This window comes from Pan troglodytes, chromosome 15 (assembly GCF_028858775.2).
Source record: "Pan troglodytes isolate AG18354 chromosome 15, NHGRI_mPanTro3-v2.0_pri, whole genome shotgun sequence".
Lineage (NCBI taxonomy): Eukaryota > Metazoa > Chordata > Mammalia > Primates > Hominidae > Pan > Pan troglodytes.
In genome coordinates, this window is record NC_072413.2 from 47,664,740 (window position 1) to 47,677,539 (window position 12,800).

The 12,800-nt window shown below is 39.5% G+C and overlaps 1 protein-coding gene across 5 annotated transcripts in view; it reads right to left on the reverse strand.

Moving 5' to 3' along the window:
- The window catches only part of POLE2 (DNA polymerase epsilon 2, accessory subunit), a 44,548-nt gene that overhangs the window by 14,214 nt on the left and 17,534 nt on the right, over nt 1-12,800 (reverse strand). For 4 of the 5 annotated variants that reach the window (XM_509931.8, XM_063793324.1, XM_024348720.3 and 1 more), the window contains 5 exons: nt 11,666-11,740; nt 8,471-8,554; nt 7,258-7,314; nt 6,785-6,833; nt 5,473-5,545 (listed from right to left, as the gene is read on the reverse strand). In XM_509931.8, coding sequence (XP_509931.4) covers nt 5,473-5,545; nt 6,785-6,833; nt 7,258-7,314; nt 8,471-8,554; nt 11,666-11,740 — 338 coding nt within the window. The remainder of the gene's footprint in view (nt 1-5,472; nt 5,546-6,784; nt 6,834-7,257; nt 7,315-8,470; nt 8,555-11,665; nt 11,741-12,800) is intronic. The other variant, XM_063793325.1, reaches the window with a different exon arrangement.

Below are 12,800 nucleotides of genomic sequence, written 5' to 3' on the forward strand. Positions count from 1 at the left end.
AAAACAGGTGCCAGAGGTGAGATTCAAATGCCCCCTCCCCACACACAACTGGCCCCAGGGCCAGAGCTTCTTGCACTACCCTGTACTGCTCCCTGCAGTCTCTGTCCTCTGGTCATCTCTTTTTTTTTTTTTTTTTTTTTTTTTGAGACAGAGTCTCGCTCTGTCCCCCAGGCTGGAGTGCAATGGCGTGATCTCGGCTCACTGCAAGCTCTGCCTCCCGGGTTCACGCCATTCTCCTGCCCCAGCCTCCCAAGTAGCTGGGACTACAGGCACCTGCCACCACGCCCGGCTAATTTTTTGTATTTTTAGTAAAGACAGGGTTTCATCGTGTTAGCCAGGATGGTCTCGATCTCCTGACCTCGTGATCCGCCCGCCTAGGCTTCCCAAAGTACTGGGATTACAGGCCTGAGCCACTGCGCCCGGCCCCTCTGGTCATCTCTTAATGAGGCTGAAACAAGAAGGCAGTGTGGCCTTGTTCGACTTCAGCTGGGAACATGCATGCCAGGTGACTCAAAATTTTTTGCTGTTCTGCTAAGCATAAATGACCACTAAAGCACCTTTAGTATTGACTTTAGGAGGTACAAAAACATTTTAGCACAAATCTGTAAATTAATGAGGATCTACTACATATGGACAGTCATGCACAGCATAAAAACGTTTTGGCAATGATGGACTGCATATATGAGTGGTTTCACAGAATGATAATGGAACTGAAAAGCTCTTATTGCCTACTGACATCTTAGCTGTCACAATGTCCTAGTGCCACACATTACTGTGTCTGTAGAGACACTGGTGTATACAACCTACTGAGCTGCCAGTTGTAGGAAAGTACAGCACATATAATAATGTACAATATGTAACACTTGATAACAATAATAAATGACTATGTTACTAGTTTATGTATTTACTGTACTTTTAATCATTATTTTAGAGTGTAGTCCTTCTACTTTTTTTTTTTAACTGTAAAACAGCCTCAGGCAGGTCCTTCAGGAGGTCCTTCAAGAAGAACGCATTGTTACTACAGATGGTAGCTCCATGAATTATTGCCCCTGAAGACCTTCCAGTGGACAAGATGTGGAGATGAAAAACAGTGATACTGATGATTCTGTGTATAGGCCTAGGTTAATACATTTGTTTTAGTTTTTTTTTTTTTATACTTTAAGTTTTAGGGTACATGTGCACATTGTGCAGGTTAGTTACATATGTATACATGTGCCATGCTGGTGCGCTGCACCCACAGTTTTTAACAAAAAAGATTTTTAGAAAATATAAAGATGGAAAAAAGTGGCTGGGCACAGTGGCTCATGCCTGTAATCACAGTACTTTGGGAGGCTGAGGTGGGACGATTGCTTGAGGCCAGGAGTTCGAGACCAGCCTGAGCAACATAGTGAGACCCCCACCAATCCCTACACAATTTTTTTTTTTTTTAAATTAGCAGTCTTAGCTACTTGGGAAGCTGAGGCAGGAGGAACACTTATGTCCAGGAATTTGAGGTTGCAGTGAGCTATAATCATATCACTGCATTCCAGCCTGAAGAAGAGAGTACAGTTGTATCAGTAAATCAATTAATCAATAAAAGAAAAAAGCTTACAAAATCAGGATACAAAGAAACAATTTTTGTGCAGCTGTAGAATGTGTTTGTGTTTTAAGCTGTTTATTACAAAAAGAGTCAAAAATTTAAAATTTTTTAAAGCTTATAAAGAATGTTATAGTAACTAAAGTTAATTAATTTTATTAAAAAATTTTTATTTCAAGACAGGGTCTTCCTTTGTCACTCTGGCTGAAGTATAGTGGCACAATGATAATTCACAGCAGCCTTTAACTCCTGGGCTCAAGCAATGCTGCCACTTCAGCTTGCCAAGTAGCTAGGACTACAGGTACACACTGCCACACCCAGCTAATTTTGTTGTTGTTGTTGTTGGTAGAGATGAGGTTTTGTTATGTTGTCTAGACTTGTCTCAAACTCCTGGCCTTAAGCAACACTCCCTTCAGCCTCCCAAAGTGCTAGGATTGATTATAGGTGTGAGCCACTGTGCCCAGGCTAGGTTAATTGCTTACTGAAGAAAGAAAACTCTTTTTAAACAAATTTAGTGTAGCCTAAGTATACAGTGTTAATAGCCTACAGTAGTGTACAGTAATGTCCTAGGCCTTCAAATTCACTCACTACTCACTCACTGACTCACTCAGAGCAACTTCCAGCCCTGCAAGTTCCATTCATGATAAGTGTTCCATACAGGTGTACCAATTTTATATTTTATACCATATTTTTACTTTATCTTTTCTGTATCTAGAGAGACAAATACTTATCATTGTGTTACAGTTGCCTATAGTATTCAGTACAGCAATGTGTCATACAGGTTTGCAGCACAGAAGCAACAGGCTGTACCATACAGCCTTGGTGTACAGTGGGCTATATCATCTAGGTTTGTATAAGTACACTGTGATGTTTGCACAGTGACATAATCACCTAACAACACATTTCTCAGGATGTATCCCCATTGTTATGCAATACACAACTGTATATACATATATAAAGTAATGTTAACAGTTTTTTTCTGTTTAGTAAAATTACAGGTGATTTTCCTTTCCTTTTGTGTGCCTTCATATATTTTCTAATTTTTTTTTTTTGCAATCATGAACTACATTATTAATAAGAAAAAACTTTTCTTTTTTTAAAGACTCAACTACTTTTCCAATGCAGCATACTGGCTTGAGTCGGAAACCTTGGGATCAAAGCACATCTCTAACAATAAAAAGTTTGGGCCAGGCACAGTGGCTCACACCTATAATCCCAGTCTCCCTCTGGGAGGCCGAGGCCGGTGGATCACCTGAGGTCGGGAGTTCAAGACCAGCCTGACCAACGTGGAGAAACCCTGTCTCTACTAAAAATACAAAATTAGCTGAGTGTGGTGGCACATGCCTGTAATCCCAGCTACTTGGGAGGCTAAGGCAGGAGAATCACTTGAAACCGGGAAGTAGAGGTTGTGGTGAGCCAAGATGGTGCCATTGCACTCCAGCCTGGGCAACAAGAGCAAAACTCTGTCTTAAAAAAAAGTTTGTGACCATGGACAAATTACCCAACCCTTCTTTTTTGGGGGGTAGGGGGACAAAGTCTCAGTGTGTCGCCCAGGGTGGAGTGCAGTGGCAGGATCTCAGCTCACTGCAACCTCCGCCTCCAAAGTTCAAGCGATTCTCTCACCCAAGTAGCTGGGACTACAAGCGCATGCCACCACACCTGGCTAATTTTTGTATTTTTAATAGAGACAGGGTTTCACCATGTTGACCAGGCTAGTTCTGAACTCCAAAGCTCAAGCGATCCACCCACCTCAGCCTCCCAAATCGACACTTCTTAACCTAACTCTTCAAATGCAAAAAAAACTAAACTGATATCTACTGCACAGGGTTACTAGAAGGAATACAAGTGATAATGTACAGAAAGCCCACAGGGCACAGTGCTTAGTACGGTGTGAGCCCTTAGATATGGTAACTGATATTGTTATTGTTCCCACCAAGTGGACCAACTGGCATTTTCAAAGGTACAGTAATAATTTTATAGTTGCTAGAGGAATGCAGTAAGTAGACATAATTGTATGATGATTTCAGTTAAGCATATACCCAAACATAAATCAGAGCATCACAGAAACACCTATTAAGCTAAATATTGAGAAATTAAACTTCAGAAAAGCCTTACTCACATCTTCCGTTTAAAACAAAATTATTTGCATTAACTACACAATGGTAGGGAGGGTATTGAGTAAGTGTAAATCTCTTTAGGATAGGACCATGCTGTAGACCTATTTGCACTTATTTGTAAAACAGTATTTTACACATAAAACATACTCACTAAAATATTAGTTGTTGAATTGATTGACTACCACCAGATTTAGCCCCCTGAATTTTATATTTTGAAGGCATTTTAGAGAAAATTTATAATCCTAACAAGAATAAAATGATCGTTTTATTTTAATGTACTTTATTACACCTCATACCAATCCTTTGGTTTACTAAGCATATACTAAGCAGTTGGATTTAGAGAAAATGGTATAATTTAAGTGGAAAATTATTTGAAACATTATAATAATGATCTCTTGGCTAAAGAGAAACAAATGGTAAACTCACAGCCAGCCAACTCAACTATACCTCTCATTCCAAAGTAGTAATTTTGAAGCTTGTACAAAACAAAAATACCATGACAATGGCAATTTTGCTCTAAATATATTCCAAAGGAAACTTACCATATTGGAAAAAGCCACAAACTGCACCAAAAGCACTCAAATAGAGGTGAGCTTGGCTTGATTAGGGCTTGTGTTCTCCTTAGCAAGATCAGCACCTTTCCCTCAGTTACTTCAACAGCAAGAGTAGATGCTCTGCACAGGCTGCCCTGCCAGTAAACTCCCAGCCAGGAAATGTTGCCTTTGCACCTTGAATTTATACAGGCATACTAAAACTAAAATCCTTGTTGTTGTTGTTGAGACGGAGTCTCGCTCTGTTGCCAGGCTGGAGTACAGTGGTGCGATCTCGGCTCACTGCAACCTCTGCCTCCTGGTAAAACTAAAATCTTAATCTTTATGCTTCCTTTTGAAATCATCACCATTATACAGAATCTCATGGTTAGAAGGCAACTACTTTAATTCCCCCAGAGGTGGCAAACTCAAATGCTTACAGGCTCCAGGAAGATAACACTAAATAGCAAAGCAGCAGTCCACTGACACTAACTAGGGCACACATACATGCCCTGCCCAAAGTGGGCAACCACTGCAGTTTAGTTTTTGCTGTGTGAGAATTCAGGCTCTGTATGGCCAGATCCTCCTGTTAAGAGAACTCCGAAACCTAGGCCTTTATGAGAAATCTTCTAGTTTTTATACACTGGAAACTAACTCGAAATGTTTTTAAACACCTCAAAGTGGGGAGAAGAAAAGAAAGGTCTATAAACTACTTTCAACCCATGGGCCACCAAGTACAATTTTTATACTATCATTCAGGCTCTGCCCAAATAATTCAAGTGACAGGGAGCTCAGCTCCTCTAAAAGAAGGCCATTTTGGAATAGCTCTAATATTATGATGCTTTCACTTATATTAAGGAGCTATAAGCTACCTCACATAACTTTCATTCATTAGAATATAAAAATGAGAATTTTATATTAACATGGAATTATATTCTTCTAAGTGTTATCCTAGCTGTCTTACCTCACTTGAACTTCTCATCAACCCCAGAGATAAATAAAACAGACTGGAAATCTTTCCCAGTTAAAGCCGAAGTACAAAGACGGTATTGCAACTAATTTTTGGCCAATCTGCTAGTTTTCACATTACATATAAAACCCAGTCTTCTAATTCTCATTTTCCATTGCTTTTTCCATTTTGACACAAAGCCTGACACCTTGTAGTAACTGAGATATGATGTACTATCTTACATTCACTCCTGCCAGTATTACCAAATTCCCATAGAGTATAAACCAAACATTTTAATACCTAGTAGTACTAGAGGGCTCAGTGGGTGGAAATCCAAAGGCATTGACATGAAACACTTGATCTTCAAACCAACCTGAAAAAAAGTAACGTCACTTTCATTTGTCTAATCCTCTGTGTTTGAAAGGACAAAATTATGTTACAACAAAGCAATAATGCCAGGCTAGTCTCATGCCCTGTGAACTAATTACAGAGGTTGCCAACCTCAATGAACCACAGTGAACAACTTTAGATCCACAGAGAGTCTCAACTTATAAAATTCATTAAATAGAAATAGATTCAGAACTTTTCACTTTTCAGTTTGGCAGTACGTGTTGATACAGATTAGGAAATGTTTCATTTTATGGCCCTATATAAAATTAAGTGTTTTTTTCAACTTTATTGAGGTATCGTTCACATACTATACAATTCACCCTTTAAAAGTATATAATTCAGGGCCGGGTGCGGTGGCTCATGCCTGTAATCCCAGCACTTTGGGAGGCTGAGGCGGGCGGATCACAAGGTCAGGAGATCGAGACCATCCTGGCTAACACAGTGAAACCCTGTCTCTACTAAAAATACAAAAATAAAAAAAAATTAGCCAGGTGTAGTGGCAGGCGCCTGTAGTCCCAGCTACTAGGGAAGCGGAGGCAGGAGAATGGTGTGACCCCAGGAGGCAGAGCTTGCAGTGAGCCGAGATCGTGCCATTGCACTCCAGCCTGGGTGACAGAGTGAGACTCCATCTCAAAAGAAAAAAAAAAAAAAAGTATATAATTCAGGCTGGGCATGGTGGCTCACGCCTGCAATCCCAACACTTTGGGAGGCCGAGGCGGGTGGATTGCCTGAGCTCAGGAGTTTGAAACCAGCCTGGGCAACATGGTGAAACCCCGTCTCTACTAAAATACAACAAATTAGCTAGGCATGGTGGCATGCGCCTATAATCTCAGCTACTCGGAAGGCTGAGGCATGAGAATCACTTGAACCCGGGAGGCGGAGGTTGCAGTGAGCCGAGATCGTGCCACTGCACTCCAGCCTAGGTGACAGAGTGAGACTCTGTCTCCAAAAAAAAAAGAAAAAAAAAAAGGGGGTGTGTAATTCGGTGATTTTTAGTATATTCACAAGTTGTGTAGCCATTACTACTATCTAATATCAGAACATTTTCATCACCCCAAAAAGATTTCCATTAGCCCATTAACAGTCTAAGAGTTATTTTGCCAAAAATATGCTCTTCTAATTAATGGTATCCCAAATTATATCATGTTAACATATTTTACCCAAAGCAGAAAGTTTTACTGGAGAATGAGAAGAAGGACAGTAACAAAGTATACTGACTTACCTTCTGCTAAGACAAAGCATGCCTCTGTGTATAAACCACTATGGAACTGGTACACAACAGTTGAGGAAAATAATTCTATTCTTGAGGCAGTAATAAAGTCAACATACATTTTGAGTCCAGCAAGGCTTCTAAAAAATTTAGACTTCCCATTTGAAACTGTGAATAGACCACAGCTTAGAAAGAGCTTAAAAATTTTTAGTTTTAAATGTCCTCATGTTTAATTCTTGGTAATATTGACAGGGTGGATCATTCTTACCATGATATAAATTTCGTCAGTGATTCATCTAGATTCTCCAAATAAGAGAAAATTAAAGTTGTTCTATCTCTATTTAGGATTATATCTCTACATTCCTACACCAGCAACAGAGAAGTTACATTGAGAACCCAAATAGGTAAATTTTAGAAGGATATATAATCAATTTCCCCAATTCACGTAATGCAGATTTTAAAAAATACAGACAAGTGAAGGATATAGCTTTACTAAGGTCTAGTTGTACTGTTCCAGTAGGATCTTCCAGAAAAAATTTTCCCTAAAAAAATGAAAATAAATAAATCCACATTTATGTAACAATGAAAACCGTGACAAAAAAATTAAACTACAAGTTTGACAACAGAATACAGTAGGGAGAAAGTGGATTTTAAAAATCAGCTATTATTTCTAGTCCAGGCTCTTCCATTTACTAGTCTGATAACCCCAGACTAATCACTTAACTGAGATTCTGACTCCTCACAGGTACAATGGAGAATGACTCCTACAGATAAGAAATGGCAAGAGGGACATTTGATGTCTGCCATAAGGAGGGTCTCCCCAGGTCTTCTAAGACAGCCAACAGCATGTCCAAGGGACCAGGACATACTCTGCAGCTTGCTTGTTCAGAAACCCAGTACTCTCCATTTATCCAGAGGTCACTACGGGCCTAATTTCAGGCTATGCAAACTGGGCTCCTGCACAAGACACTCTGTCCTGATGTCTTCTCAGGAAACCAAACACAGATGAAAAAGACACTTGGTGACTGAGAAAAGGTTTTTGTTTTTTCTGGGTTTTTTTTTTTTTTTACTATTACAGAAGTTTAACAAAAAGTCTAATATGAAAATGTACATGACCTAATTTTTACGTCATTGTAAAACAGGCCCTATGGAGAGAGAAAATGTGTTTCTCTGCTGAACAGCCATTATTATTTTATTTATTTATTTATTTTTGAGACAAAGTTTCGCTCTTGTTGCCCAGGCTACAGTGCAATGGCACCATCTCAGCTCACTACAACCTCCACCTCCCGAGTTCAAGCAATTCTTCTGCCTCAGCCTCCTGAGTAGCTGGGATTACAGGCATGTGCCACCACGCCTGGCTAATTTTGTATTTTTAGTAGAGACAGGGTTTCTCCATGTCGGTCAGGCTGGTCTTGAACTCCCGGCCTCAGGTGATCCGCCTGCCTCGGCCTCCCAAAGTGGCTAGGATTACAGGCATGAGCCACCGCGCCCAGCCAACAGCCATTATTTATCCTTGTTCCAAGGCTTCTGACATGATGATACTATTTCCTCGTATTACCACTATTCCAATATTGTTCTGTTGGTGAGGCGAGTTTTCAATAAAGAATACATTCCTGTGCCCACTACAAACATGTTCTATGTAACCGACATTTCATCAATCCAAGGCCAAAAATAAAAGTTTGATGCTTATTAAGTTACCTCTTTTAACTGCGTTATCATTCCAAGAACAATCACATCTCCGATTTTGGTTGTAATACCCAATAAGGTTTCTATTGTTTTAAGCTAAAATAAAACAAAATAAATTTTAAAGACTGTAAATATATTCTTTCAAGAAACAAAACTTTTTATAAATAACTATATTTGGGGTACACATTTCAGCATTTATAGCTACTTTACAGTAGAAAATCAAATAAAATGGAAATAAAGTTGTAAAATTAAACTTAGGATGTTTAATTTTGTCCTACAAAAAAGCTGTAAGATCAAGTGTATGATGCCTAAAGAAACACCACATCGACTCAGGCTCTTACCAATGACTGAATCCTCACACCATATCATTCTGAATAATGATAAGTACATTTATTTTTTAAAATAGAAAAGAATATCAATTTTATTTTCTTTGAACAGTACCTTTTGAAAACTAGCAAGCTATTTAAAAATATATATTCCAATTTTACTTAGTATTTTAAAAGGCTCTCATTATTATTTACATTCTCAATCTGATCTTTTTTTCTAATCAGAAAGTTTAAGGTAGTAAAAATTGGGACACTATTGTAAAAAATCCTTTCCGGCCAGGTGCAGTGGCTCACGCCTGTAATCCCAGCACTTTGGGAGGCCGAGGCAGGCGGATCACGAGGTCAGAAGATCGAGACCATGGTGAAATCCCGTCTCTACTAAAAATACAAAAAATTAGACAGGCATGGTGGCAGGCGCCTGTAGTCCCAGCTACTCGGGAGGCTGAGGCAGGAGAATGGTGTGAACCCAGGAGGCGGAGCTTGCAGTAAGCCGAGATCGCTTTGCATTCCAGCCTGGGTGACAGAGCAAGACTCTGTCTCAAAAAAAAAAAAAAAAAAAAAAAAATCCTTTCCATCTTTTTCTATATGTAATCCTAAATATATGTAAATACATACATATATAATTTATAACACACACCTATACAGTTTATTTACAAAGATGAAATCATAGTATATGTACTATTCTGCAACTTAACTAATTGAAGTTAATATTATCTGAGACATCTTTCCATTTTTCTACATATAGATTTCCTTCTGTTTAAAGAATAGAGATATCTATATTATACATATGACCATTTACTTCACCAAACTCCTATTAAAGGACATTTAAGTTGTTCCCAGTTTTCTACTAATAAAAACAATGTTTAATATTTCTGTGCAACTTTCTTGGCCCACTACACAGATAGAAACTTTTTTTTTTTTTTTGAGATGGGGTTTCACATTGCCCAGGCTGGAGTGCAGTGGCATTCTCATACCTCACTGCAGCCTTAAACTGGGCTCAAGTGATCCTTCCACCTCAGCCCCCTGAGTCACCAAGATTACAGGCACTAGCCACTGCATCCAGCTACAGATAATAACTGTTGAATAAAGTTCTACACATTCTAGAAACACAATTGCTAGATAAAAGGATATATAAGTTTTCATATTTATAGAAATTACCAAGTGGAGCTTCTTTTATCTTTACGTTTTATCTTTCTGTTTTCTTATTACAAATAATTCATGTTTACTATAGAAAAAAATTTAAAATACAGACAAGAAAAAAATAAAAACTTATATAATCCCATCATTCCATAATAATCACATTAACATTTAATACTGGAGTCACTCTTAAAAAATATGAACCTAGGACTGGCCGTGGTGGTTCATGCCTGTAATCCCAGCACTTTGGGAGGCTGAGGCGGGTGGATCACTTGAGGTCAGGAGTTCAAGACCAGCCTGGCCAACATGGCAAAACCCCATCTCTACTAAAAATACAAAAAAATTAGTTGGGCATGGTGGTGTGCACATATGTCCCAGCTACTCAAGAGGCTGAAGCAGAATTGCTTGAACCTGGGAAGCGGAGGTTGCAGTGAGCCAAGATCGCACTACTGAACTACAGCCTGGGTGACAGAGTGAGACTCTGCCAGAAAGAAAGGAAAGGAAAGGAAAGGGAGAAGGGGGAAGGGGGAAGGGAAGGCAAAAGAACCTAGCTAAGTGTAGTGGTGCACACCTATTGTCCCAGCTACTCAGGAGGCTGGGGCAGGAGGATCACTTGAGGCCAGGAGTTCAAGACCAGCCTGGGCAACATGATAAGACCCCATGTCTCTATCAAAAGAAAAAAAAAAAAGGAACCTAGAACAACACAGGAGAAGTAAAAATAACAGTATTTTTTAGCACATCATTTTTGCAATTGGTAAAAGGATATTATCATACAGGTAGATAAATGTAATTTAAGTAGGGAATGTGCCATCACAGATACAGAATTAAGACAGTTTGAAAAGAATAATTATTTAGTTAAGCCTTAAAATTACTTTGTCAAAGAGGAGAAAAGGGAAAAGGCTCCTGGGCTGTGGGCATCTCAGTTGCCAGAGAAAACCTAATATAGAAAACATATAGATGATCTTTGGTAGGGAAATATAAGTAATGTCAATTTCTAAAACCTAATTTATACTCTAATAAAAGTTTTGTTTGTTTGTTTGAGAGGGGTCCTTACACTGTCACCCAGGCTGGAGTACAGTGGCATGATCTCAGCTCACTGCAGCCTCAACCTCCCAAGCTCAAGTAATCCTCCCACCTCAGCCTCTCCAGTAGCTGGGACCACAGGTGCACAACATCACGCCTGGCTAATGTTTTTTATTGTTTATAAAGATGAGGTCTTGCTATGTTGGCCAGGTTGTGGGACCCATTTGTGTTCTCTCATTCATTCTATAAATGTTGTTTCCTTAGTACCTTAAGTTTTCACTTCAACCAATATAACACATTCTAGTTCAATAACTGTGTGTGGTGGTCACTGAGGGATGAGTTGGGCAAGGAACCAGCATTTGAGTTCCTTAGTGTTATGGTCACTAAGGGATGAGTGAGGGCAAGAAAAGAAATGTTGAAAAGTTATCAGAAAGCCAGTGTAGTATCCAAATGAGCTAGGAATCTACCTTGGAGGCCAGAGCGTATCTGGGGCTAGCATCATATCAGGGCCTTCTCAAAGGAAGCAGTAGCTTCTGTTAGAGATTTGTGGGACACAGGACTCTAGGAATGGACTGTATCAAAAGTGGGCATGCAGCCCGTCCAGTTAGCTAAACAGTTACCAATAGTTTATTTTCATTTAAAATTCAATGAATTAGAATTAAGCAACAAATATTAAACTTATACAATTATACCCCCTACAGAACTAGGATAATGTTCCAACCTGGAATTTGCTTCCGCTTTCATCAGGGTGAGAACCTATCACCGGAGGAGTAAATAATTCATGCCTGTGGGTCCTCTATAAAAAAGAAAGATTCACATGAATTCCTGAAACAGACATTTAAATATAAGATTCATTAAAATAGTGCCCTGATGAAACACTGTCCTTAAACTAATGTCACTATTAATTATTCTCCACAAATTTGAAAACCCACATAATTTAACATACAAATATCTAGTAATGTAAGTTTTAAAATTAAAAAAAAAACGTAAAAATTTTAAAGGTCTATTGTGTGTATGGCAGCAGCACATTGTAGGCTGAGGATATGAAGAACAACCAAGTGTCACCCTGAGAGCACTGGGGCTAGTGAAAGAGAAGTGCCACCACACAACAAAGTTCTGTGAGGGCTGACTGTACCCCAGGCCAAAGGGGCCACTGAACAACAGCCCAGATGATAAATAAGATTTGGGTAGTAAGAAACAAAAGGAGTCTAAGATAAGACATTTCAGGGCCAGGCGCGGTGGCTCACACCTGTAATCCCAGCACTTTGGGAGGTCGAGGAGGGCGGATCACCTGAGGTCAGGAGTTCGAGACCAGCCTGGCCAACATAGTGAAACCACGTCTCTACCAAAAATACAAAAATTAGCTGGGTGTGGTGGCAGGTGCCTGTAATCCCAGCTACTCAGGAGGCTGAGGCAGGAGAATTGCTTGAATCCAGGAGGCAGAGGTTGCAGTGAGCTAAGATCGTGCCACTGCACTCCAGCCTGGGCAACAAGAGCGAAACTGTGTCTCAAAAAAAAAAAAAAGACATTTCAGGCAGAGAAATTATAAGAGTTAGAGTATTTAGGAAGCTACGCAAAGTTTAATACAGTTGAATTATGCGGTGCACAAGGTAGAACATGAGACAAGGCCAGAGATTAATAAGATCCATGTGGAGATACTTCCCTCCCCAACTCTCAGTCCATATAGTTTAGGTAGGATTGATACCCCTTCCCCCTTCTATAGATAGGAATTCAAGGTCTAGAAAATGAAAGTACTCCATCCTTTGGCCAGTGATTGGTTCAAGGATGAGCAAGTGCTTCAAGGTAGGCTCAAAAGAGACAGATTCAAGACTTTTGCTAGAGCTATTAGAAAAGAG